This window comes from Oncorhynchus keta, chromosome 28 (genome assembly GCF_023373465.1).
Source record: "Oncorhynchus keta strain PuntledgeMale-10-30-2019 chromosome 28, Oket_V2, whole genome shotgun sequence".
NCBI lineage: Eukaryota > Metazoa > Chordata > Actinopteri > Salmoniformes > Salmonidae > Oncorhynchus > Oncorhynchus keta.
Genome location: NC_068448.1, coordinates 63,584,405 through 63,609,879, shown reverse-complemented (window position 1 = coordinate 63,609,879; position 25,475 = coordinate 63,584,405). Strand labels below are relative to the sequence as shown.

The 25,475-nt window shown below is 45.1% G+C and overlaps 1 protein-coding gene across 1 annotated transcript in view; it reads right to left on the bottom strand.

The window, feature by feature from the left end:
* ctnnd2a (catenin (cadherin-associated protein), delta 2a) overlaps positions 1 to 25,475 on the bottom strand; it is a 389,747-nt gene that overhangs the window by 12,184 nt on the left and 352,088 nt on the right. Inside the window, exon 21 of the mRNA XM_052483548.1 lies at positions 19,003 to 19,087. Coding sequence (XP_052339508.1) covers positions 19,003 to 19,087 — 85 coding nt within the window. The remainder of the gene's footprint in view (positions 1 to 19,002; positions 19,088 to 25,475) is intronic.

Sequence of the window (25,475 nt, the reverse complement as noted above, 5' to 3'; positions counted from 1 at the left end):
CCTTCTCACCAAGCTGCTTGCCTATTGTCCTGTAGCCAATCCCAGCCTTGTGCAGGTCTACAATTTTAACCCTGATGTCCTTACACAGCTCTCTGGTCTTGGCCATTGTGGAGAGGTTGGAGTCTGTTTGATTGAGTGTGTGGACAGGTGTCTTTTATACAGGTAACGAGTTCAAACAGGTGCCGTTAATACAGGTAATAAGTGGAGAACAGGAGGGCTTCTTGAAGAAAAACTAAGAGAGACAGAATTCTTACTGGTTGGTAGATGATCAAATACTTATGTCATGCAATAAAATGCAAATTAATTACTTAAAAATCATACAATGTGATTTTTGTTGATTTTGTTTTAGATACCGTCTCTCACAGTTGAAGTGTACCTATGATAACAATTACAGACCTCTACATGCTTTGTAAGTAGGAAAACCTGCAAAATCGGCAGTGTATCAAATACTTGTTCTCCCCACTGTATATTAACCTCTTGAAGCTAGGGGGCACTATTTTCATGTTCCCAAAATAACGTTCCCAAAGTAAACGGCCTATTTCTCAGGACCAGATGCTAGAATATGCATATAATTGACAGATTAGGAAAGTAAACACTCTAAATTTTCCAAAACTGTCAAAATATTGCAGGCGAAACCCTGAGGAAAATCAAACCAAGAAGTGGCTTCTATTTTGAAAACCCCATGTTCCATAGCCTGCCTTTGCTCCATTTAAAGGGATATCAACCAGATTCCTTTTCCTATCGCTTCCTCAAGGTGTCAACAGTCGTTAGACATAGTTTCAGGCTTTTATTTTGAAAAATGAGCGAGAACGATAACATCGCGTCATTGTATGGCTGGGTGCCAGCAGCGTTTTGTTTGGCGCAACAGAGTTTGGGCAGCCATTGCTGTTCCCTCTCTTACTGAACAAGACAGTTGCGGTTGATATATTATCAATGATATATTTTAAAAACAACCTGAGGATTGATTATAAAAAACGTTTGACATGTTTCTGTGGACATTACGGATACTATTTGTAATTTTCGTCTGCGTTGTCGTGACCGCTCTTTAATGTTGATTTCTGAACATAACGTGCCAAACAAACGGAGGTATTTTGGATATAAAAATAATCTTTATGGAACAAAAGGAACATTTATTGTGCAACTGGGAGTCTCGTGAGTGAAAACATCTGAAGATCATCAAAGGTAAACGATTAATTTGAATGCTTTTCTGATTTTTGTGACCAAACTACTTTGATGCTAGGTGTTCATAATATTTTGTCGAGCGATCGATAAACTTACACAAACGCTTGGATTGCTTTCGCTGTAAAGCATATTTTCAAAATCTGACACGACAGGTGGATTAACAAAAGGCTAAACTGTGTTTTACTATATTGCACTTGTGATTTCATGAATATAAATATTTTTAGTAATATCATTTGAATGTGGCGCTATGCAATTCAACGGTTGTTGATGACAATTATCACGCTAGTAGCGTCAAGAAGTTAAAATGTCTTCAAAATTAGTACAAAACAAATCCAAAATATAAATCCAAATATATCCAAATGAATCACACACCACAGTGATCCCTGTTAGGTCCTTCATCAGGTGAATATAACACAAGTGGTCTTTATTAGGTGATTCACCAGATGACTATAACACCACAGTGACTATAACACCACAGTGACTATAACACCACAGTGATCCCTGTTAGGTCCTTCATCAGATGAATATGACACCAGTGATCCCTGTTAGGTGATTCACCAGATGACTATAACACCACAGTGATCCCTGTTAGGTGATTCACCAGATGACTATAACACCACAGTGACTATCACACCACAGTGATCCCTGTTAGTTGTTTCACTAGATGACTATAACACCACAGTGATCCCTGTTAGTTGATTCACTAGATGACTATAACACCACAGTGGTCCCTGTTAGGTCCTTCACCAGATGACTATAACACCACAGTGGTCCCTGTTAGGTGATTCACCAGATGACTATAACACCACAGTGATCCCTGTTAGGTGATTCACCAGATGACTATAACACCACAGTGATCCCTGTTAGTTGATTCACCAGATGACTATAACACCACAGTGATCCCTGTTAGTTGATTCACCAGATGACTATAACACCACAGTGATCCCTGTTAGGTGATTCACCAGATGACTATAACACCACAGTGATCCCTGTTAGGTGATTCACCAGATGACTATAACACCACAGTGGTCTCTGTTAGGTGATTCACCAGATGACTATAACACCACAGTGATCCCTGTTAGGTGATTCACCAGATGACTATAACACCACAGTGATCTATGTTAGGTGATTCACCAGATGACTATAACACCATAGTGATTGATCCCTGTTAGGTGATTCACCAGATGACTATAACACCACATTACAGCAGCTGTTGTTTCAATATAAAGACTGTAGACGGAACAGACAGAAATCTTCAGTTGGGTTCACCCACCAATTAAGTCAACGTCTGCACTAACGATGCTTCTCTACCTTAACCACCCAAAACTCCACTCACATAATTGCTGCTGTATAATTGCTATGTTGATATGACAGAAAGCTACAACAGGTACCTACTGAGCTGGAACACAATTAAATAAAGAAGAAAAACAGGATAACTGAAAACAACACTTAACAAAGCATTAAACATTGGATTCAGCATTAGGATCCTCTAAACAAGAGCCATAACCCTTATAGTTAATAATGATGTCATTATACTGTAACAATCATGACTGTTCTGTCACCACTATTTCTCCCTCCTTTGGAAGCCTTCCCCTTGTCTGCCAGGATTCAGCTTTTACCTTACCTGCTAAAGCACGCAACGTGTCCTGCCGTGACACGCCTGTTTCCTGCAGAGCTCCGGAAGGATCAAAGGTAGGATCCTCTCTAATACAGTTCAAAGACGCCCAATTTCCCTCTCTCCTCATATCCCCTCACTCTCATTTCCCCCCTCCACACCCTCACTTATCTTACCCTCTCTCCTCTCCTCAGCCCCTCCGGAAGGATCAAACATATCCCCTCACTCTCATTTCCCCCTCCACACCCTCCTTATCTTACCCTAATACAGTTCAAAGACGCCCAATTTCCCTCTTACTCCTCCTCTCCTCATATCCCCTCACTCTCATTTCCCCCCTCCACACCCTCACTTATCTTACCCTCTCTCCCTCTCCTCCCCTATCCCCCTCACACCATCTCTTATTTCCCCTCCTCCCCCTCACATTTCCCCCTCCACACCCTCACTTATCTTACCCTCTCTCTCCTCTCCTCATCCCTCACTTCCCCTCTACACCCTCACTTATCCCTCTCACTCTTACCCTCTCTCCTCTCCTCATATCCCCTCACTCTCATTTCCCCCCTCCACACCCTCACTTATCTTACCCTCTCTCTCCTCTCCTCATATCCCCTCACTCTCATTTCCCCCCTCCACACCCTCACTTATCTTACCCTCTCTCTCCTTTCCTCATATCCCCTCACACCCTCACTCTTATTTCCCCCTCCCCCTCACACCCTCCACCCTCACTTATCTTACCCTCTCTCTCCTCTCCTCATATCCCCTCACTCTCATTTCTCCCCTGCACACCCTCACTTATCTTACCCTCTCTCCTCTCCCTATCTATCTTCACCCCCCTCCCCCCAGCAAGGAGAGTGTTTGGTTGCCAGGCAACCATTGTGCCTCTTGCATCTAACCACATTGGACAGGTATTTCAAGGCTGCAAGGTAAGAGGCGAATAAAGCACTTAAAGCCTACGCACAAGGTGCGTGTGTGTATGTGTGTGTGATACGATTAGGCCGAATAAAGGTTACGAAAAAATGGTTCATCCCTCCAAGCTTCAGCCACGGCAACTTCTGTCGTTTTACCACACTCATTCCATGTGAGGCTTTTTAACCTTCAATCCTTCATGCTTTCATTTTCTCCCTACAGTCAAATCCCCTTTATGTTCTCACTGAGACAGCTGCATAATATACACTCTGATCTTAAAACTCAATTCCTAAAGCCCTATAAAGGCTAAAGACCCAGGCAGTGGCGATTTGAAAGGAAACTTTTCCCATTCAGTAGAATGTTAAGGATATTTTGAAATGAAAACTACGTCACACACTTACTCACTAGCCAGCAAGAAGGCATACACACACACGCACATATTCTATCTCTCACACATGACTACGCCTCAGACAGCTCAACTCCCTCTCCTCCTCGTCCCTCTGCACTCCCCTCGCCTCCCCACCCCAATCACCATCCCCAGATATAGCATACATCCAACACATCTGTCATACCATCCCCCAACTGGCATTCTCTGCTATCAGACTGTAGTTAGAAACCATGCAGAGCCATGCACACAGGCCTCACACATGCTATAAATCCAACACACGCAGGACACATGCACACAGCATGTGCGTGACCTTTCCGTGCCAAATGTTTAGGGCCTTCCTCTGACACCGCCTGGTATAGAGGACCTGTATGGCAGGGAGCTCAGCCCTAGTGATGTACTGGGCCGTACGCACTACCCTCTGTAGCGTCTTGCAGTCGGATGCCAAGCAGTTACAATACCAAGTGGTGATGCAGCCAGTCAAGATGCTCTCAATGGTGCCGCTGTAGAACGTTTTGAGGATCTGAGGGCCCATGAGAAATATTTTCAGCCTCCTGAGGGGGATACGGCTTTGTCGTGCCTTCTTCACGACTGTTTTGGTGTGTGTGGAGCATAATAATTCTTTACTGATGTGGACACCGAGGAACTTGAAGCTCTCGACCCTCGCCACTACAGTCCCAAGGAGCCTGTATAATCGAGCCTCTACTTTAACTAATGCTCTCGGCTGTAAGGCCATTTCATTTGGTGACTTTGGGTCTTTTGAGCATCATGCTATACGGTTTACATGTCGGCCACCAGTGCTGGTCACAACCCTATATAGGCCACCAAAGCACTGCCCCACTTTCTTTACTGATCTATCTGAACGATTATCTATTGTCCTTGAGAACTGTGATAAAATCATTGTGTTGGGTGATTATAATATTCTTGTTGCCAAAGAGATTCCAAGGCCATTGAATTTATGAATATTTTGAGCTTGATGGACTTTATCCAACATGTTACTGGGCCCACCCATAACTGTGGCCATACTCTGGACCTGTTTATTACCAAGGGGCTTTCTACTGGGCCCAACAATAACTGCGGCCATACTCTGGACCTGGTTATTACCAAGGGGCTTTCTACTGGGCCCACCCATAACTGAGGCCATACTCTGGACCTGGTTATTACCAAGGGGCTTTCTACTGTACTCCTTATCATTTATCGCCCTCCAGGTTCCCTCGGAGAGTTCATCAATGAGCTTGATACCTTGATAAGCTCCTTTCCTGAGGACGGCTCACCTCTCACAGTGCTGGGCGACTTTAACCTCCCCACGTCTACCTTTGACTCATTCCTCTCTGCCTCCTTCTTTCCACTCCTCTCCTCTTTTGACCTCACCCTCTCACCTTCCCCCCCTACTCACAAGGCAGGCAATACGCTCGACCTCATCTTTACTAGATGCTGTTCTTCCACTAACCTCATTGCAACTCCCCTCCAAGTCTCCGACCACTACCTTGTATCCTTTTCCCTCTCGCTCTCATCTAACACCTCCCACACTGCCCCTACTCGGATGGTATCGCGCCGTCCCAACCTTCGCTCTCTCTCCCCCGCTACTCTCTCCTCTTCCATCCTATCATCTCTTCCCTCTGCTCAAACCTTCTCCAACCTATCTCCTGATTCTGCCTCCTCAACCCTCCTCTCCTCCCTTTCTGCATCCTTTGACTCTCTATGTCCCCTATCCTCCAGGCCGGCTCGGTCCTCCCCTCCCGCCCCGTGGCTCGACGACTCATTGCGAGCTCACAGAACAGGGCTCCGGGCAGCCGAGCGGAAATGGAGGAAAACTCGCCTCCCTGCGGACCTGGCATCCTTTCACTCCCTCCTCTCTACATTTTCCTCCTCTGTCTCTGCTGCTAAAGCCATTTTCTACCACTCTAAATTCCAAGCATCTGCCTCTAACCCTAGGAAGCTCTTTGCCACCTTCTCCTCCCTCCTGAATCCTCCTCCCCCCCCTCCCTCTCTGCAGATGACTTCGTCAACCACTTTGAAAAGAAGGTCGACGACATCCGATCCTCGTTTGCTAAGTCAAACGGCACCGCTGGTTCTGCTCACACTGCCCTACCCTGTGCTCTGACCTCTTTCTCCCCTCTCTCTCCAGATGAAATCTCGCGTCTTGTGACGGCCGGCCGCCCAACAACCTGCCCGCTTGACCCTATCCCCTCCTCTCTTCTCCAGACCATTTCCGGAGACCTTCTCCCTTACCTCACCTCGCTCATCAACTCATCCCTGACCGCTGGCTACGTCCCTTCCGTCTTCAAGAGAGCGAGAGTTGCACCCCTTCTGAAAAAACCTACACTCGATCCCTCCGATGTCAACAACTACAGACCAGTATCCCTTCTTTCTTTTCTCTCCAAAACTCTTGAACGTGCCGTCCTTGGCCAGCTCTCCCGCTATCTCTCTCTGAATGACCTTCTCGATCCAAATCAGTCAGGTTTCAAGACTAGTCATTCAACTGAGACTGCTCTTCTCTGTATCACGGAGGCGCTCCGCACCGCTAAAGCTAACTCTCTCTCCTCTGCTCTCATCCTTCTAGACCTATCGGCTGCCTTCGATACTGTGAACCATCAGATCCTCCTCTCCACCCTCTCCGAGTTGGGCATCTCCGGCGCGGCCCACGCTTGGATTGCGTCCTACCTGACAGGTCGCTCTACCAGGTGGCGTGGCGAGAATCTGTCTCCTCACCACGCGCTCTCACCACTGGTGTCCCCCAGGGCTCTGTTCTAGGCCCTCTCCTATTCTCGCTATACACCAAGTCACTTGGCTCTGTCATAACCTCACATGGTCTCTCCTATCATTGCTATGCAGACGACACACAATTAATCTTCTCCTTTCCCCCTTCTGATGACCAGGTGGCGAATCGCATCTCTGCATGTCTGGCAGACATATCAGTGTGGATGATGGATCACCACCTCAAGCTGAACCTCGGCAAGACGGAGCTGCTCTTCCTCCCGGGGAAGGACTGCCCGTTCCATGATCTCGCCATCACGGTTGACAACTCCATTGTGTCCTCCTCCCAGAGCGCTAAGAACCTTGGCGTGATCCTGGACAACACCCTGTCGTTCTCAACTAACATCAAGGCGGTGGCCCGTTCCTGTAGGTTCATGCTCTACAACATCCGCAGAGTACGACCCTGCCTCACACAGGAAGCGGCGCAGGTCCTAATCCAGGCACTTGTCATCTCCCGTCTGGATTACTGCAACTCGCTGTTGGCTGGGCTCCCTGCCTGTGCCATTAAACCCCTACAACTCATCCAGAACGCCGCAGCCCGTATGGTGTTCAACCTTCCCAAGTTCTCTCACGTCACCCCGCTCCTCCGCTCTCTCCACTGGCTTCCAGTTGAAGCTCGCATCCGCTACAAGACCATGGTGCTTGCCTACGGAGCTGTGAGGGGAACGGCACCTCAGTACCTCCAGGCTCTGATCAGGCCCTACACCCAAACAAGGGCACTGCGTTCATCCACCTCTGGCCTGCTCGCCTCCCTACCACTGAGGAAGTACAGTTCCCGCTCAGCCCAGTCAAAACTGTTCGCTGCTCTGGCCCCCCAATGGTGGAACAAACTCCCTCACGACGCCAGGACAGCAGAGTCAATCACCACCTTCCGGAGACACCTGAAACCCCATCTCTTTAAGGACTACCTAGGATAGGATAAAGTAATCCTTCTCACCCCCCTTAAAAGATTTAGATGCACTATTGTAAAGTGGCTGTTCCACTCGATGTCATAAGGTGAATGCACCAATTTGTAAGTCGCTCTGGATAAGAGCGTCTGCTAAATGACTTAAATGTAAATGTAAATGGGCCACTATTGATGATTTAGTTGATAAAGGTAATAGCATTAAGGGCCACTATTGATGATTTAGTTGATAAATGTAATAGCATTAAGGGCCACTATTGACCATGCTGGTCATTTATGAACATTTTAACATCTTGGCCATGTTCTGTTATAATCTCCACCCGGCACAGCCAGAAGAGGACTGGCCACCCCACATAGCCTGGTTCCTCTCTAGGTTTCATCCTAAGTTTTGGCCTTTCTAGGGAGTTTTTCCTAGCCACCGTGCTTCTATACCTGCATTGCTTGCTGTTTGTGGTTTTAGGCTGGGTTTCTGTACAGCACTTTGAGATATCAGCTGATGTACGAAGGGCTATAAAAATAAATTTGATTTGAAGTGGAGAAAGTAAAAGTTGCGGGTCCATTATGATATTCTGAGAGAGCAATTTGGCATATATAACAAGGCAATTAGAAATCCCAGATGGGCTCATTTTTCACATTTGATCACTATTAATCAGAATAATTGGGGAGTGCTCTTCTCGACCATTGATGGCCTGATACATCCTAATCCCGCAAACCAACAGCGCATTCAGAAAGTATTCAGACCCCTTTCCTTTGTCCCATAAAAATGTACGTTACAGCCTTATTCTAAAATGGATTAAATAATTATTTTCGCTCATCAATCTACACAGAATACCCCATAATGACAAAGCGAAACAGTTTTTGTGATATTTTTGTACATTTCTAAAAATAAAAAAACAGAAATACCTTATTTACATAAGTATTCAGATACTTTGCTAAATTGAGCTCAGGTGCATCCTGTTTCATTTGATCATCCTTGAGATGTTTCTACAACTTGATTGGAGTCCAGCTGTGGTAACATCAATTGATTGGACATGATTTGGAAAGGCACACACTTGTCTATATAAGGTCCCACAGTTGACAGTGCATGTCAGAGCAAAAATGTGGTCGAATGAATTGTCCGTAGGGCTCCGAGACAGGATTGTGTTGAGGTACAAATGTGAGGATTAAAGCGTTGAATGTCCCCAAGAAAACAGTGGCCTCCTTCAATCTTAAATGGAAGAAGTTTGGAACCACCAAAATTCTTCCAAGAACTAGCCGCTAGGACAAACTGAGGATTTGGGTGAGAAAGGCCTTGGTCAGAACCCAATGGTCTCTCTGACAGAGCTCCAGAGTTCCTCTGTGGAGATGGGAGAAGATTCCAGAAAGACAACTACTCCACACTCCACTAATCAGGCCTTTATTGTAGAGTGGCAGACAGAAGCCATTCCTCAGTAAAAGGCACATGACTGCTCGCTTGGAGTTTGCCAAAAGTGACCTAAAAGACTCTCAGAAACAATATTCTCTGAATGCCAACTGTCACATCTGAGGAAACCTGGCACCATCCCTATGGAGAAGCATGGTGGTGCCACCATCATGCTGTGGGGATGTTTTTCAGTGGGGGGGACTGGGAGACTAGTCAGGATCGAGGGAAAGATGACCAGAGCAAGGATTCTTGATGGAAACCTGCTCCAGAGCCCGCAGGACCTAAGTCTGGGGTGAAGGTTCACCTTCCAACAGAACAATGACCCTCAGCACACAGTCAAGGCAATGCAGGAGTGGCTTCGGGAGTCTCTGAATGTCCTTGACTTTCCTCCACATCTAAATGTGATGAGTTTGCAGCATATTTCAGAGATAAGATTAGGCTAGGTGTCAGTTCAGAAAGACCTGATTAGAAGTTTGATAAGTGCCATCGCCTTTCTGTCTGTAACGATGTACGCTGAGGGTCGGGAACAAGTTCTGGGAGTGAATACATTTAATAAAAAATGAAACAAACACGTAACACAAACAGCGACATGAAACAGGAACAATGACAACTGGGGAAGAAACCAAAGGGAGTGACTTATAAAGGGCAGATAATCAAGGAGGTGATGGAGTCCAGGTGAATGTCATTATGCGCCTAACGCTGGTGACAGGTGTGTGCCCTAACGAGCAGCCTGGTGACCCAGAGGCCAGAGAGGGAGCACACGTGACACAGTTCATGTACTCTTAGATTTAAGTTCTGCATTCGACATTGTTGACCATGTTGTCCTTCTGGACAGACTGGGTTGGCCTCTCCAGTCCAGTTCTAAAATAGTTTAGGTTAGTTAGTTTAGTTTAACCCTTGGTGGACATAATATAAAGAAAGTGTTTCTGTACTGTTGCCCCCCCTCCCTCTCGCTCTCTGCATCCCTCTCTCTGCATCTCTCTCTCTGCATCCCTCTCTCTCTGCATCCCTCTCTCTGCATCCCTCTCTCTGCATCCCTCTCTCTGCATCCCTCTCTCTGCATCCCTCTCTCTGCATCTCTCTCTCTGCATCCCTCTCTCTGCATCCCTCTCTCTGCATCTCTCTCTCTGCATCCCTCTCTCTGCATCCCTCTCTCTGCACCCCCCTCTCTGGATCCCTCTCTGCTTCTCTCTCTGCCTCTCGCCCTACCTCTGCCTCCCTCTCTCTGCCTCCCTCTCTCTGCCTCCCTCACTCTGCCTCCCTCACTCTGCCTCCCTCTCTCTGCCTCCCTCTCTCTCTCTGCCTCACTCTCTTTGCCTCCCTCTCTATGCCTCTGCCTCCTTCTCTCTGCCTCCCTCTCTCTTCCTCTGCCTCCTTCTCTCTGCCTCACTCTCTCTCTCTGCCTCCCTCTCTCTGCCTCTGCCTCCCTCTCTCTCTCTGCCTCCCTCTCTCTTCCTCTGCCTCACTCTCTCTTCCTCTGCCTCACTCTCTCTGCCTCCTTCTCTCTACCTCCCTCTCTCTTCCCCTGCCTCCTTCTCTCTGCCTCTGCCTCCCTCTCTCTGCCTCTGCCTCCCTCTCTCTTCCTTCTGCCTCCCTCTCTCTTCCTCGGCCTCCCTCTCTCTTCCTCTGCCTCCCTCTCTCTTCCTCTGCCTCCCTCTCTCTTCCTCTGCCTCCCTCTCTCTTCCTCTGCCTCCCTCTCTCTTCCTCTGCCTCCCTCTCTCTTCCTCTGCCTCCCTCTCTCTTCCTCTGCCTCCCTCTCTCTTCCTCTGCCTCCCTCTCTCTTCCTCTGCCTCCCTCTCTCTTCCTCTGCCTCCCTCTCTCTTCCTCTGCCTCCCTCTCTTCCTCTGCCTCCCTCTCTCTTCCTCTGCCTCCCTCTCTCTTCCTCTGCCTCCCTCTCTCTTCCTCTGCCTCCCTCTCTCTTCCTCTGCCTCCCTCTCTCTTCCTCTGCCTCCCTCTCTCTTCCTCTGCCTCCCTCTCTCTTCCTCTGCCTCTGTCTCTGTCTCTGCCCCTCTGCCTCTGCCACCGGCAGTTCTTAGTGTCAGCACCAGGACAGACAAAGAAGACTTGGCCGACTGTCTGTGTTCGATTGAACAACCCTGGAAGGTACTGAGAGAGAGACAGAGAGAGAGACAGAGAGAGAGACAGAGAGAAAGAGTGGGAGAGAGATAACAGACATAGAGAAAGTAGTGGGGAGAGAAAGTTATTGTAAATAGAGGGAGAAAAAGGTAAAAGACAAGTCCAGGAGGGACAACGTTGTATCTTTGTGATCGGCAGAATCGCCTCTCTGTGACGTCAACACCTCCAGTCTGTTTATCCAGCCCCTCAAGGTACAGTGTCAGTCATAGCATCCATAGCTTTGTATATGAGTTTGTGGTTAAATTCTTACCCTTAGCTAACCGTACCAAGTGGCAAAGTCAAACTGTTAAATTCACACATTCTGCCATTCAATAATAACAGATATAGAACCCTAGCGATCATAACATGTTGATAAACTTATACTTGGACACAACACAGAACTTATGTTTTATTGATGACTGGAGTCTTCACTGATCTCATCAGCATCTGTTCTATTTTCACATGTTTATTTGGCTTCCGATCCATGCTCATGTTCTCTAGCCCCAAGGCAAACCCTGTCTACATATTCTGTAGGAAGTGATTAACAGTTGTAAGTGGAGTCTCCAACACACACACACACACACACACACACACACACACACACACACACACACACACACACACACACACACACACACACACACACACACACACACACACACACACACACACACACACACACACACACACACACACAGCTTATACACGCACGCACGCATGCACAAACAGGCAGGCACACGCAGGCAGGCACACACAGGCAGACACACACACTTGCACTGTGTGAGGAGACAGTGTGTGTGAATGTTCTCATTACCCCAGACTTCAAAGCAAACAGCATTCTGATATGGCAGTTCAAACCACCTCATTATTGACCTAATCCTATATTCTCCTCTCTTCTAACACAAACATGGAACAGAACACACACTCTGCTAGTACTAGTAGTATTACACACACACACACACACACACACACACACACACACACACACACACACACACACACACACACACACACACACACACACACACACACACACACACACACACACACACACACACACACACACACACACACACACACACACACACACACACACACTACTAAGCCTGTAAATCATTGCCACACATACTCATTTCAAGGTCTCCCCAACTCCTCTCTAAGTGCTGTAACTAGCCTAGTTTAAGGCTTTTCTGATCAATGTTTCATATAGATCCTAACGTGTACAGGAGACTTTACAGACAGACTGTGTCATTCTTCTAGTACCAAGAACTCAAAATCCAAATGTCCTTTCAAAGACGTTCTAGTCAATCAATTTCTTCACTCTCATTTCTTCTACTTTGCCTGTATTCATCTCAATTAGTACCCCTTGTTAGGGACAGGGAGACAAAAACAAAAGGTTTTTAGTCCGAATACACCATTCCCACACACTCTATCTATCGAGGGCTACTGTTGTCCATCCATCTGCCTGGGTGTGCTGTCTACTGTACCTCTCCTCCTTTTCCCCCTTTCCTTCCACTCTCTCTCCTCTTTCATACGTGCACAGATTGAGTGGGGAGTCTAGGCAGCAGAGTGGACTATCCCCGGAAGACACTAAGAGCAGAACACTCTCTGGGGTGACTTTGGGACAAGACTTTTGTTGAATGTGTTAATGTTGAATCTGTCAGAGACTGTGTACAGATGTAGGATCTTAATTTGAGCCAGCTTGCTACAGCAGGAAAATAATCCTGCAGCAACAGGAAATGTCAATTATTAAGTGGATTATATTTAATGGACATGTAGGGTTTGATACATTTTTTGTAAAAAGTCTGAAATGTGAAAGTGGAAAATACAAATTTAAGTAAACTGTTTAAACTTGAATTACACTGCACGTTTTAGATTTCTTGCTTTGCAGGAAAGTTCTTCTGCAACAAGGTGATCAAATTAAGATCCAACATACGTATGTGTCAGTGACATTGGTCATTCAGGTGTGACAGACAGGAGTAGACAGGACAGCCTAAGGCTGATACCATGACACACAAACAGGGCAGTGTATTACTCACGCTCGTGCACCCACACACACCAAACATTGATGAACTACTGTCCACCCATCCTGAAATCATGTAGGGAATTGAAAATATTTGAATTTAAAAAACTGAAGAATAACTTGGATTCTAACCTCCTTCACTGCACTCCCATTCACTACAGCTGTGTTCACTGAAAAGATCAGAACATCTATAGAACCCAGCTAATCAAGTTGGGTCTGAGTGTTCCTTTTCCAGAGGAAGAGAGAGAGAGAGAGAGAAATAAGGGCTATTTAGAGAGAGAAGGGATATAACTTGAATAGACTAACAGTACACAATAGACCCTGGGCTTCGGGCTAAGCAAAGTCTTATTTAGGAAACATTCCCAGTAAATATTTCATAGTGCTGTTTTGTTGTTCCTTTCATCTAAACCCCATTGTTCTTCTGTGTGAACATTCCACACACACACACACACACACACACACACACACACACACACACACACACACACACACACACACACACACACACACACACACACACACACACACACACTACTAAGCCTGTAAATCATTGCCACACATACTCATTTCAAGGTCTCCCCAACTCCTCTCTAAGTGCTGTAACTAGCCTAGTTTAAGGCTTTTCTGATCAATGTTTCATATAGATCCTAACGTGTACAGGAGACTTTACAGACAGACTGTGTCATTCTTCTAGTACCAAGAACTCAAAATCCAAATGTCCTTTCAAAGACGTTCTAGTCAATCAATTTCTTCACTCTCATTTCTCGCTACTTTGTATGAGGTAAACTCCTGTATTCATCTCAATTAGTACCCCTTGTTAGGGACAGGGAGACAAAAACAAAAGGTTTTTAGTCCGAATACACCATTCCCACACACTCTATCTATCGAGGGCTACTGTTGTCCATCCATCTGCCTGGGTGTGCTGTCTACTGTACCTCTCCTCCTTTTCCCCCTTTCCTTCCACTCTCTCTCCTCTTTCATACGTGCACAGATTGAGTGGGGAGTCTAGGCAGCAGAGTGGACTATCCCCGGAAGACACTAAGAGCAGAACACTCTCTGGGGTGACTTTGGGACAAGACTTTTGTTGAATGTGTTAATGTTGAATCTGTCAGAGACTGTGTACAGATGTAGGATCTTAATTTGAGCCAGCTTGCTACAGCAGGAAAATAATCCTGCAGCAACAGGAAATGTCAATTATTAAGTGGATTATATTTAATGGACATGTAGGGTTTGATACATTTTTTGTAAAAAGTCTGAAATGTGAAAGTGGAAAATACAAATTTAAGTAAACTGTTTAAACTTGAATTACACTGCACGTTTTAGATTTCTTGCTTTGCAGGAAAGTTCTTCTGCAACAAGGTGATCAAATTAAGATCCAACATACGTATGTGTCAGTGACATTGGTCATTCAGGTGTGACAGACAGGAGTAGACAGGACAGCCTAAGGCTGATACCATGACACACAAACAGGGCAGTGTATTACTCACGCTCGTGCACCCACACACACCAAACATTGATGAACTACTGTCCACCCATCCTGAAATCATGTAGGGAATTGAAAATATTTGAATTTAAAAAACTGAAGAATAACTTGGATTCTAACCTCCTTCACTGCACTCCCATTCACTACAGCTGTGTTCACTGAAAAGATCAGAACATCTATAGAACCCAGCTAATCAAGTTCTGAGTGTTCCTTTTCCAGAGGAAGAGAGAGAGAGAGAGAGAAGAGAAATGAGGGCTATTTAGAGAGAGGAGGGATATAACTTGAATAGACTAACAGTACACAATAGACCCTGGGCTTCGGGCTAAGCAAAGTCTTATTTAGGAAACATTCCCAGTAAATATTTCATAGTGCTGTTTTGTTGTTCCTCTCATCCAAACCCCATTGTTCTTCTGTGTGAACATTCCACACACACACACACACACACACACACACACACACACACACACACACACACACACACACACACACACACACACACACACACACACACACACACACACACACACACACACACACACACACATTTTATAAAAAAAATACAACTGAAATATCAAATCAAATCAAATGTTATTTGTCACATGCCCCAAATACAACAAGTGTAGACCGTACTGTGAAAAATTTACTTACAAGCCCTTAATAACCTTTTGCGTGTAGGGGGCAGTATTTTTGTTTTTAGCTAAAAAACGTACCCATTTGAAACTGCCTATTTCTCAGTCCCAGAAACTAGATTAGGCATATAATTGATTAGGTTAGTATAGAAAGATTAGGATAGAAAACACTCTAAAGTTTCCAAAACTGTAAAAATATAGTATGTGAGTATAATAGAACTGATACTGCAGGCGAAAACCTGAGGAAAATCCAATCAGGAAGTGCCTCTTATTTTGAAACCTCTCTGTCCCTATGCATGCCTATCCTCCATTTAAAGGGATATCAACCAGATTCCTTTTTCTATGGCTTCCCTAAGGTGTCAACAGTCTTTAGACATAGTTTCAGGCTTTTATTTTGAAAAATTAGCGTGAAAGATCACATTGCGTAAGTGGATAGGTGGGGGCTCTCAGAGTGAGTTTTGCGCTACAGAGTAAAGCGGCCATTGTTTCTCCCGGTGTTATTGAAAAACCTACACAACCGGTTGACATATTATCGAATATATACTTTAAAAACAACCTGAGGATTGATTATAAAAAACGTTTGACATGTTTCTGTGGACATTATGGATATTATTTGGAATATACATCTGCGTTGTCGTGACCGCTCTTTCCTGTGGATTTCTGAACATAACGCGACAAACAAATGGAGGTATTTTGGTTATAAAAATTATCTTTATGGAACAAAATGAACATTTGTTGTGTAACTGGGAGTCTCGTGAGTGAAAACATCCGAAGATCATCAAAGGTAAACGATTAATTTGATTGCTTTTCTGATTTTCGTAACCTAGCTACTTAATGCTTAGTGTACATAATGTGTTGTTATGCTATCGATAAACGTACACAAACGCTTGGATTGCTTTCGCTGTAAAGCATAATAATAATAATTCAAAATCTGAGACGACAGGTGGATTAACAAAAGGCTAAATTGTGTTTTGCAATATTGCACTTCTGATTTCATGAATAGGAATATTTTATAGTAATATTATTTGACTGTGGCGCTATGCAATTCAGCGGTTGCTGACGAAAAAGATCCTGCTAACGGGATGGGTAGCGTTTTAACCAACAGTGCAGTTCAAGAAGAGTTAACAAAATATGAACCACGTAGGCTAAAGTACTGGTACTGAGTCAATGTGCAGGGGTACAGAATAATCGAGGTAATTTGTACATGTAGGTAGGGGTGAAGTGACTGTGCATAGATAATAAACAGCGAGTAGCAGCAGTGTACAAAACAAATGGGGGGGGGTGTGGTGTCAATGTAAATAGACTGGTGGCCATGTGATTAATTGTTCAGAAGTCTTATGGCTTGGGGGTAGAAGCTGTTAAGGAGCCTTTTGGCCCTAGATTTGGCGCTCCAGTACCGCTTTCCGTGGAGTAGCAGAGAAAACAGTCTATGACTTGGGTGACTGGAGTCTCTGACAATTTTGGGTGTTTTCCTCTGACACCACCTATTATATAGGTCCTGGATGGGAGGAAGCTTGGCCCCAGTGATGTACTGGGCCGTACGCACTACCCTCTGTAGCGCCTTATGGTCAGATGCAGAGCAGTTGCCATACCAGGCGGTGATGCAATCGGTCAGGATGCTTTCGATGGTGCAGCTGTAGAACATTGAGGATCTGGGGACCCATGCCAAATATTTCCTAAGGGGGATATCACATTTACATAAGTATTCAGACCCTTTACTCAGTACTTTGTCTTCTTGGGTATGATGCTATAAGCTTGGCACACCTGTATTCGGGGACTTTCTACCATTCATCACTGCAAATCCTCTCAAGCTTTGTCTTGGCTGTGTGCTTATGGTCGTTGTCCTTTTAGAAGGTGAACCTTCGCCCCAGTCTGGCCACTGTGTTCTTTGAAATCTTCAATGCTGCAGAAATGTTTTGGTACCCTTCCTGAGATCTGTGCCTCGACACAATCCTGCCTCGGAGCTCTACGGACAATTCCTCCGACCTCGTGGCTTGGTTTTTCCTCTGACATGCACTGTTAACTGTGGGATATTATATAGACAGGTGTGTGCCTTTCCAAATCATGTCCAATCAAATTAAATCAAATCAAATGTATTTATATAGCCCTTCTTAGATCAGCTGATATCTCAAAGTGCTGTACAGCAACCCAGCCTAAAACCCCAAACAGCAAGCAATGCAGCTGTAGAAGCACGGTGGCTAGGAAAAACTCCCTAGAAAGGCCAAAACCTAGGAAGAAACCTAGAGAGGAACCAGGCCATGAGGGGTGGCCAGTCCTCTTCTGGCTGTGCCGGGTGGAGAATATAACAGAACATGGCCAAGATGTTCAAATGTTCATAAATGACCAGCATGGTCAAATAATAATATCAATCAATTTAATTTACCACAGGTGGACTCCAATTAAGTTGTAGAAATACCTCTTAGAATGATCACCTGAGCTCAATTTCGAGTCTCATAGCAAAAGGTGTGAATACTTACGTATGGGGTATTGTGTTAGAATGCTGAGGAAAACTATTTCATCCATTTTAGAATAGGGCTGTAATGTAACAAAATGTGGAAGAAGTCAGGAGGTCTGGATACTTTCCGAAGGCCCTGTTTACACTGAGTATACAAAGCATTAGGAACACCAGCTCTTTCCATGACATAAACTGAAAACGTGAATTCAAGTGAAAACTGTGATCCCTTATTGTTGTCACCTGTTAAATCCATTTCAATCAATGTAGATTAAGGGGAGAAGACAGCTTAAAGCAGGATTTTTAAACTTGAGACAATTGAGACATTGACAAAATATTTAAGTGCCTTTGAACGGGGTATATTAGTAAGTTCCAGCCCCACCGGTTTGAGTGTTTCAAGAACTGCAACACTTCTGGGTTTTTCACGCTCAACAGTTTAGTGTGTTTTATCAAGAATGGTCCACCACCCAAAGAACATCCAGCGAACTTCACACAACTTTAGGAAGCATTGGAGACAACGTGGACCAGCATCCCTGTGGAACGCTTTCAACACCTTGTAAAGTCCATGTCCTGACGAATTGAGGCTGTTCTGAGGACAAAAGGGGGTGCAACTCAATAGGAAGGTGTTCTTAATGTTTGTTCACTCAGTGTATATCTTAAATGAGTCGTGAGATTTGATGACACCAATAATGTGGGGGCAGAAACAAATCCAACTGCCTTGACAAAACTCTCCAAGACTAGAAAGTGATAGAAAGCTTTAAAACCAACCCTGTGACACCAAGCTAGGCATGTGTATATACACTATGTATAAGATATGCGAATAAGTCCAGAATCAGAAAGCTTATGTTATTTTTTATTATACCACATTATTTATTTATAATTTTTTTGTTGGGGGGTGGGGGTTACATTATCCATTTTAATTTATACGTTTATATGTATATGTTTATATGTTAACACTCAAAATAAAAAAAATACCATGAAGAAATACATTCAGAATTTAATAATAAATCATGATTTTCAACATAAACAGGAAAAGAAAACCAAAATAAAGTGGGCCTCCACCCCCAACCTCCCACCCCATTCCCCCAACCAGCCAACATCCATCCATGTCCCTCTTATGATCCCGTTATTAAGCATTATAAAATGTCTTACCTTCTTGTAGAGGCTGCGTAGGTCTCTGTACTGCCACATACTGCTGAGCACCTGAGATGCAGCCTTCACCACCTTGGCTGAGTGTCTGAGAGAGAGAGAGAAGAGAGAGAGAGAGAGAGAGAGAGAGAGAGAGAGAGAGAGAGAGAGAGAGAGAGAGAGAGAGAGCAAGAGAGAGAGAGAGAGAGAGAGAGAAGAGAGAGAGCAGAGAGAGAGAGAGAGAGAGAGAGAGAGAGAGAGAGAGAGAGAGAGAGAGAGAGAGCAAGAGGGAGGATAGAGAGAGAGAGAGAGAGCAAGAGAGAGAGAGCAAGAGAGAAGAGAGAGAGAGAGAGAGAGAGAGAGAGAGAGAGCAGAGAGAGAGAAAGAGAGAGAGAGAGAGAAGAGAGAGAGAGAGAGAGAGAGAGAGAGAAAAAGAGAGAGAAAAAAGAGAGAGCAAGAGAGCAAGAGAGAGAGAGAGAGAGAGCAAGAGAGAAGAGAGAGAGAGAGAGAAGAGAGAGAAGAGAGAGAGAGAGAGAGAGAGAGAGAGAGTGGAAAGAGAGAGAGAAATAGTTATTTATTGGTTCTTTTTATTGGGTCTGGGAGCCCACAACACAATAAACACTCAAACAAACAAAAACATAAATTGATTAAACATCAATTAAAAACACAACACCAAATCTTCCTCCACAGTAACTAAACACAACAAACTCTGAATACCCCATATGCTCATAAACAGCCCAATGTTATTAACCAGTTTGTAATAAGCAAACTCAACCCCCAGCAAAACATCTTCTCCAGCATGCCCACCACGTCCACAGACCCCTGTGCCCGAATACTGTTATTTTGTGTCTTCCAAATTGCTAATTTAGCTGCCCCTGACACAAAGTTAAGTAAAATAACTACACCCCTTCGACTAAACATGTACTTTGGGACACAATTTTAAATGTAACCTTTATTAACCTTTGGCCCAAATATAAACAGTTGGGAAGTGAAAACCAACTTGGGACACTGTAAGAACAGATGCGCCAGAGTTTCAGATTCAGCACAGAATGGACACCCCTCCTCAACGGTAGGATCCAGGTGTACCAGATGCATATTGGTGCCTATGTCTCATGTATTATCCTCAGCTGTCCTCTTTTCAATAGGCAGTTTGTATAAAGACCGCCAACAGCCTTTTGGGGAGACACCTGGACCAAACACCTGCCCACCTCGTCGATTTTACCCCTTCCAGGGAAGAAACACAATTGTCCAGTAGCACTACACATATTATGGACATGGCCTTCTTTCCCACCTCCTTGAACTCCCCCAGCTCCGGGGTATCCAAGGAAAGCAGCATCCCCACGTCCTCCTTTAATGCCTCCGCTGCAACACTAACATTCAGGGCAGGGCACACATAATCCAGACCCTCCTTCCACCGATCAGAGTTGGAAGTATCAGTCATACTGCCGATGAAGTACTGGCAAGGAATCACAGACCTCAGCTATGACCTTCCCCAGGAGGCAAGATTATCTGATCCCCGCTCTTTCTGCAAGCTCCTCCAACGATCTGCTCCTGCTCCACATCAGATGACCCAGCTTGGTACACCCCACACCTAACAGGCATAAACATAGGCTGGCTGAACCCATAAGATGGCACTGGATGACAATGTTATAAAAAAGAGGTTCTTGAAAAAGCCACATTCCTGGTGGCGTGCCGGCCTTACGGGACATGTCGGAAATGCTCCAAGCTTGCATAACAGACTCATAGAATGGAGTCAGCCAGACAAATCACCACCCTCTAGCTTTAAGAGGAAACGGTGCTTATCTAAGCCCAAACATCCCGTTCATCCCATCTATGTCACCGGGCCAAAATCATAAAAGACACACCTCGCCTTATCCCCGTCACCATCTTGGAGGGCGGTCCAAATGATTAGCCAAGCAAGGGAAGTTTGCAACGTAAGTCCCTCGAGTTTGCTTTTGTACAATTATGTTCACTTTGGGGCCTAAAACTCACCATTATTCAATTCGTGATGATTGTACATCCGCAAAGAAGTGTAAGTAAAAACAAATGTAAATAAGTTATAAATTCTGCTACTACTGCACATGACGGCACAAACATAAAAGTAATTATGTTTTTGTTTGGTTAGCTTTTGGAAATGTGGAAACATTATTCACCTTCAGAAGGAACAGGTGGCTGCAGCTTTAATACAATTTTGTCCAGACCAGAAGAAATTGACACTGGTCAGAAATTGACGCGGGTCAAGAAATTGAAGCTCTTGTATCAGATTTTACCACCCCGGTGGCTGTAAAATCTTTAGTCTGTGCCACAGGGTAGAAGGTTATTGGCTACCAGCACCCTTCCCCTATAAGACAGCTGGGGTAGCACCCATTTCCACCTACACGATCTGGCACACACCTTATCCACTACACCCTCCCAATTATTTTTTTTAAAGACATCAGAGCTTAGAAAACCCCCCAATGTCTTCATCCCATCTCTGCCCCACTGAAGCCCCCCTAGTAACCGTGGAACAGACCCTATCTGAAGCTGACCAGCCCACAGCGATTCACTCTTTTCCCAATTAACTCTAGCTGAGGAGACCCCCTCATACACCTTTAGAGCATTTGAGAGACCTTTAACATCCTCACCCCCTGTAATAAAAGCTGTCACGTCATCTGCATACACAGACAGTGCTATCATAGTGCTTCATAACCCCTGGCACAGAGAAAACAGTAAGCCTCGCTCTTAAAAAACAAAGCATTTTGTTAAATTGCCAGACAATATAGCTGTCCTGAATTTGGGCATCCCTGTCTGATACCCCAATGGATAGGGAAAGTGCAGCTCAAACCACCCCCACCTTCACCATACAATGCCACCCTAGACCCACATCAGTTTGCATACCGCCCCAACAGGTCCACAGACGATGCAATCACCATCACACTGCACACTGCCCTATCCCATCTTGACAAGAGGAATAGCTATGTAAGAATTCTGTTCTTTGACTACAGCTCAGCATTCAACACCATAGTACCCTCTAAGGTCATCATTAAGCTTAAGGCTCTGGGTCTCAACCCCGTCCTGTGCAATTGGGTCCTGGACTTTCTGACGGGCCGCCCACAGGTGGTGAAGGTAGGACACAACATCTCCACTTCGCTGGTCCTCAACGCTGGGGCCCCACAAGGGTGCATGCTCAGCCCCCTCCTGTACTCCCTGTTTACCCATAACTCAATTATCAAGTTTGCAGACGACACAACAGTAGTAGGCTTGATTACCAACAATGACGAGACAGGGAGGAGGGGAGGGCACTCGGAGTGTGGTGTCAGGAAAATTTCCTCTCACTCAACGTCTAAAAAACAAAGGAGGTGATCGTGGACTTCAGGAAACAGAAGAGGGAGCACCTCCCTATACACATCGACGAGACAGTAGTGGAGAAGGTGGAAAGTTTTAAGTTCCTCTGCGTAAACATCACGGACAAACTGGAATGGTCCACCCACACAGACAGTGTGCGGAAGAAGGCGCAACAGCGCCTCTTCAACCTCAGGAGTCTGAAGAAATGTGGCCTACTCACCTACATCCCTCACAAACGTTTACAGATGCACAATCCAGAGCATCCTGTCGGGCTGTATCACCTGGTACGGCAACTGCACCGCCCTCAACCGCAAGGCTCTCCAGAGGGTGGTGCGGTCTACACAACGCATCACCGGGGCAAACTACCTGCCCCCCAGGACACCTAGAGCACCCGGTGTCACAGGAAGGCCAAAAAGATCATCAAGGACAACAACCACCCAAGCCACTGCCTGTTCACCCCGCTATCATCCAGAAGGTGAGGTCAGTACAGGTGCATCAAAGCGGGGACCGAGAGACTGAAAAACAGCTTATATCTTAAGGCCATCAGACTGCTAAACAGCCATCACAAACATGGAGAGGCTGCTGGCAACATACAGACCCAAATCACTGGCCACTTTAATAAATGGATCACTAGTCACTTTAAATAATGCCACTTAAATAATGTTTACATATTCTAAATTACTCATCTTATATCTATATACTGTATTTCATACCATGTATTGCATCTTGCCTATGCCGCACGGCCATCACTCATCCATATATTTATATGTACATATTCTTATTCCATCCCTTTACATTTGTGTGTATAAGGTAGTTTTGTGAATTTGTTAGATTACTTGTTAGATATTACTGCACTGTCGGAACTAGAAGCACAAGCATTTCGCTACACTCGCATTAACATCTGCTAACCATGTGTATGTGACCAATAAAATGTGATTTCATTTGAAAATACCAATAAGGTGATGACCTTCGTGGACAGGGCAAGTGAATATCAACAGTAACATTATGTTGTCAGAAAAACCCACAGGAGTAATGTCACACCTTCCAACCCTACTACAGTAGTGATCAGATACATACAACCTGTCTAACCTTGCTGCACTGACACGACCTTCAATAACTTTTAGCCATGTGTATTGCCTAACTTTTGCATTTCTTACTCCCCACACATCAGAAAGCTCAAACTCAGTTAATAGATTCAGGTTCTACAGCAGTGCGATCAACAGTAAAATCCACTGTACAGTTCCAATCTCCCCCTAAAACCATACACCCCTCTTGGTCACCTTTATTTGATCAAATACAACAATACGCTCTGTATCCTCATTAGGAGCATAAACATTTTTTTTGTTAAATAAATAAACATAAATCTGCCTTGACCAATAAAACCCGAGCCATGGCAATCTCTGTTGGATACCACAGTCACCCCTAAGCCTGACGAAAACAAAATTGCCACTACAGCACTGAAATTAGTACCATGACTGAATATACGCTGACCCTCCCACCACATACCCAGTCAACCTCATTAGCCCCATCACTACAGTATGTACGTATCTCCTGTAGAAAAGCTGCGTTAAGCTTTTTCTGTCTGATTACTTCTAACACCCAAGATCTCTTATTCCTGTCCCTTCCTCTGTTATTATTGAGAGAACCTCCCCTTAGTACCTCCATATAGAGAGGAGAAAGGAAAAACAGAAGAGACTACAACGGAACCAGACAAAGAGAAAAAAAAGCTATGAGGCATGGAAATCATCATTGTTTTAATTGAATTTTAACCTTACCACGCTTCCCACTATGTTTTGCTGTAGTGACAGCAGTAACACATTTCCACAAGCGGAAACGCTTCTTCACACTCAACTGGTTTAACCCCACCATCTTCTGTAACACAACAGCTGACCTCATAAACTTTTCAACATAAAAAACCTGCCAATTTAACAGATTTCCCAAAAATGTGGTACAGGAACCCATTTACCTCACCTAGATTGTAAATTGAGTAGTCACTAGCTGCTATCATATCAACAGGGATATCAGACATGTCCAGATCCCTCTCCTGATCCTCCTCAACTGAGGCCCTGGATCCCTGACTCCCCACTGACACCTCTCAATACTCCCCACCTGCACCCCATCACTCCTACCAGGTTTCTCCTCCACTACCTGGGAGATTAGCTCCACCTGAACCCCCTCCTGTACTCCATTACTCGTAATGGACTTCTCCTCCACTACCTGGGAGACAACCTCCACCTGAACCCCCTCCTGTACCCCTTCATTCGTACTGGGCATCTCCTCACCAGTCTTGGGAAATGGCTCACCAGATCCATCCTTACCTCCTACAATAATGTTTTTATGCCCGCCACAGATGTTATGTTCCCCTCTGGTACAAGCTGCAACTCAGTACCCTCAACACAAACATCTTGATCCTCAGCAACAGGTGTGTGTGGCTGCTCTACCACTGTCAGCCCACCTCGCACTACAGGTCCAGGCCCACTGGGACCAGGCCTTAAAGAATTACGCCAGGCTCAATCAGCTGATCGACTAGACACTCTTCTTTCAGAAAAACCACCACTGCTTTATTAATCCGCGATGCATAAGCAACATTTTCATAGCTTAACTTCTCTTCTACGGCGAATAGAAACTCCTCCACAGTGACAGTAGCTTCAGTAACACGCCGGAAGCCATCTCAAAGTGACAGGGACGGGGTCCCCATGTGGGTCGCCATCCCCACCTAAACCAGGGCAATTCCACATTGTCCACATTAAGTCAAATGTAGTGCACTGTATATGGAATAGGGTGGAATTTGAGATGCACTCTAACTTTAAGGTGAACACTGCAGGGGCCGAAAACGTGTTCATCATCAGGAGTCCCTCTGCCTGGCGGAAAAATGGTTTTAAGAGGTGATTGCGCTTTAGAAGAGTAGCAATCTTCTTAAGCAGTTATAGAGCAGTTATTTTAAAACCAGCCACTCCTGCATGCTAATGGCTGCTGCTAGCCACTTTAGAGAAAATTAGAAGAGAAAGAGTGGGTTTTTTGCTTTTTGAGGGCGACAGGAGAATTTGAAGAGGGTGGTTATTGTACAATTGTGTTTCATTAGAAACATATACAGCTCTTGTCAATATGTAGACAATAGAGAAGAGGCTACAGAGACAGTGTCAACCGGCATATTATTATACTGAGTACATGAG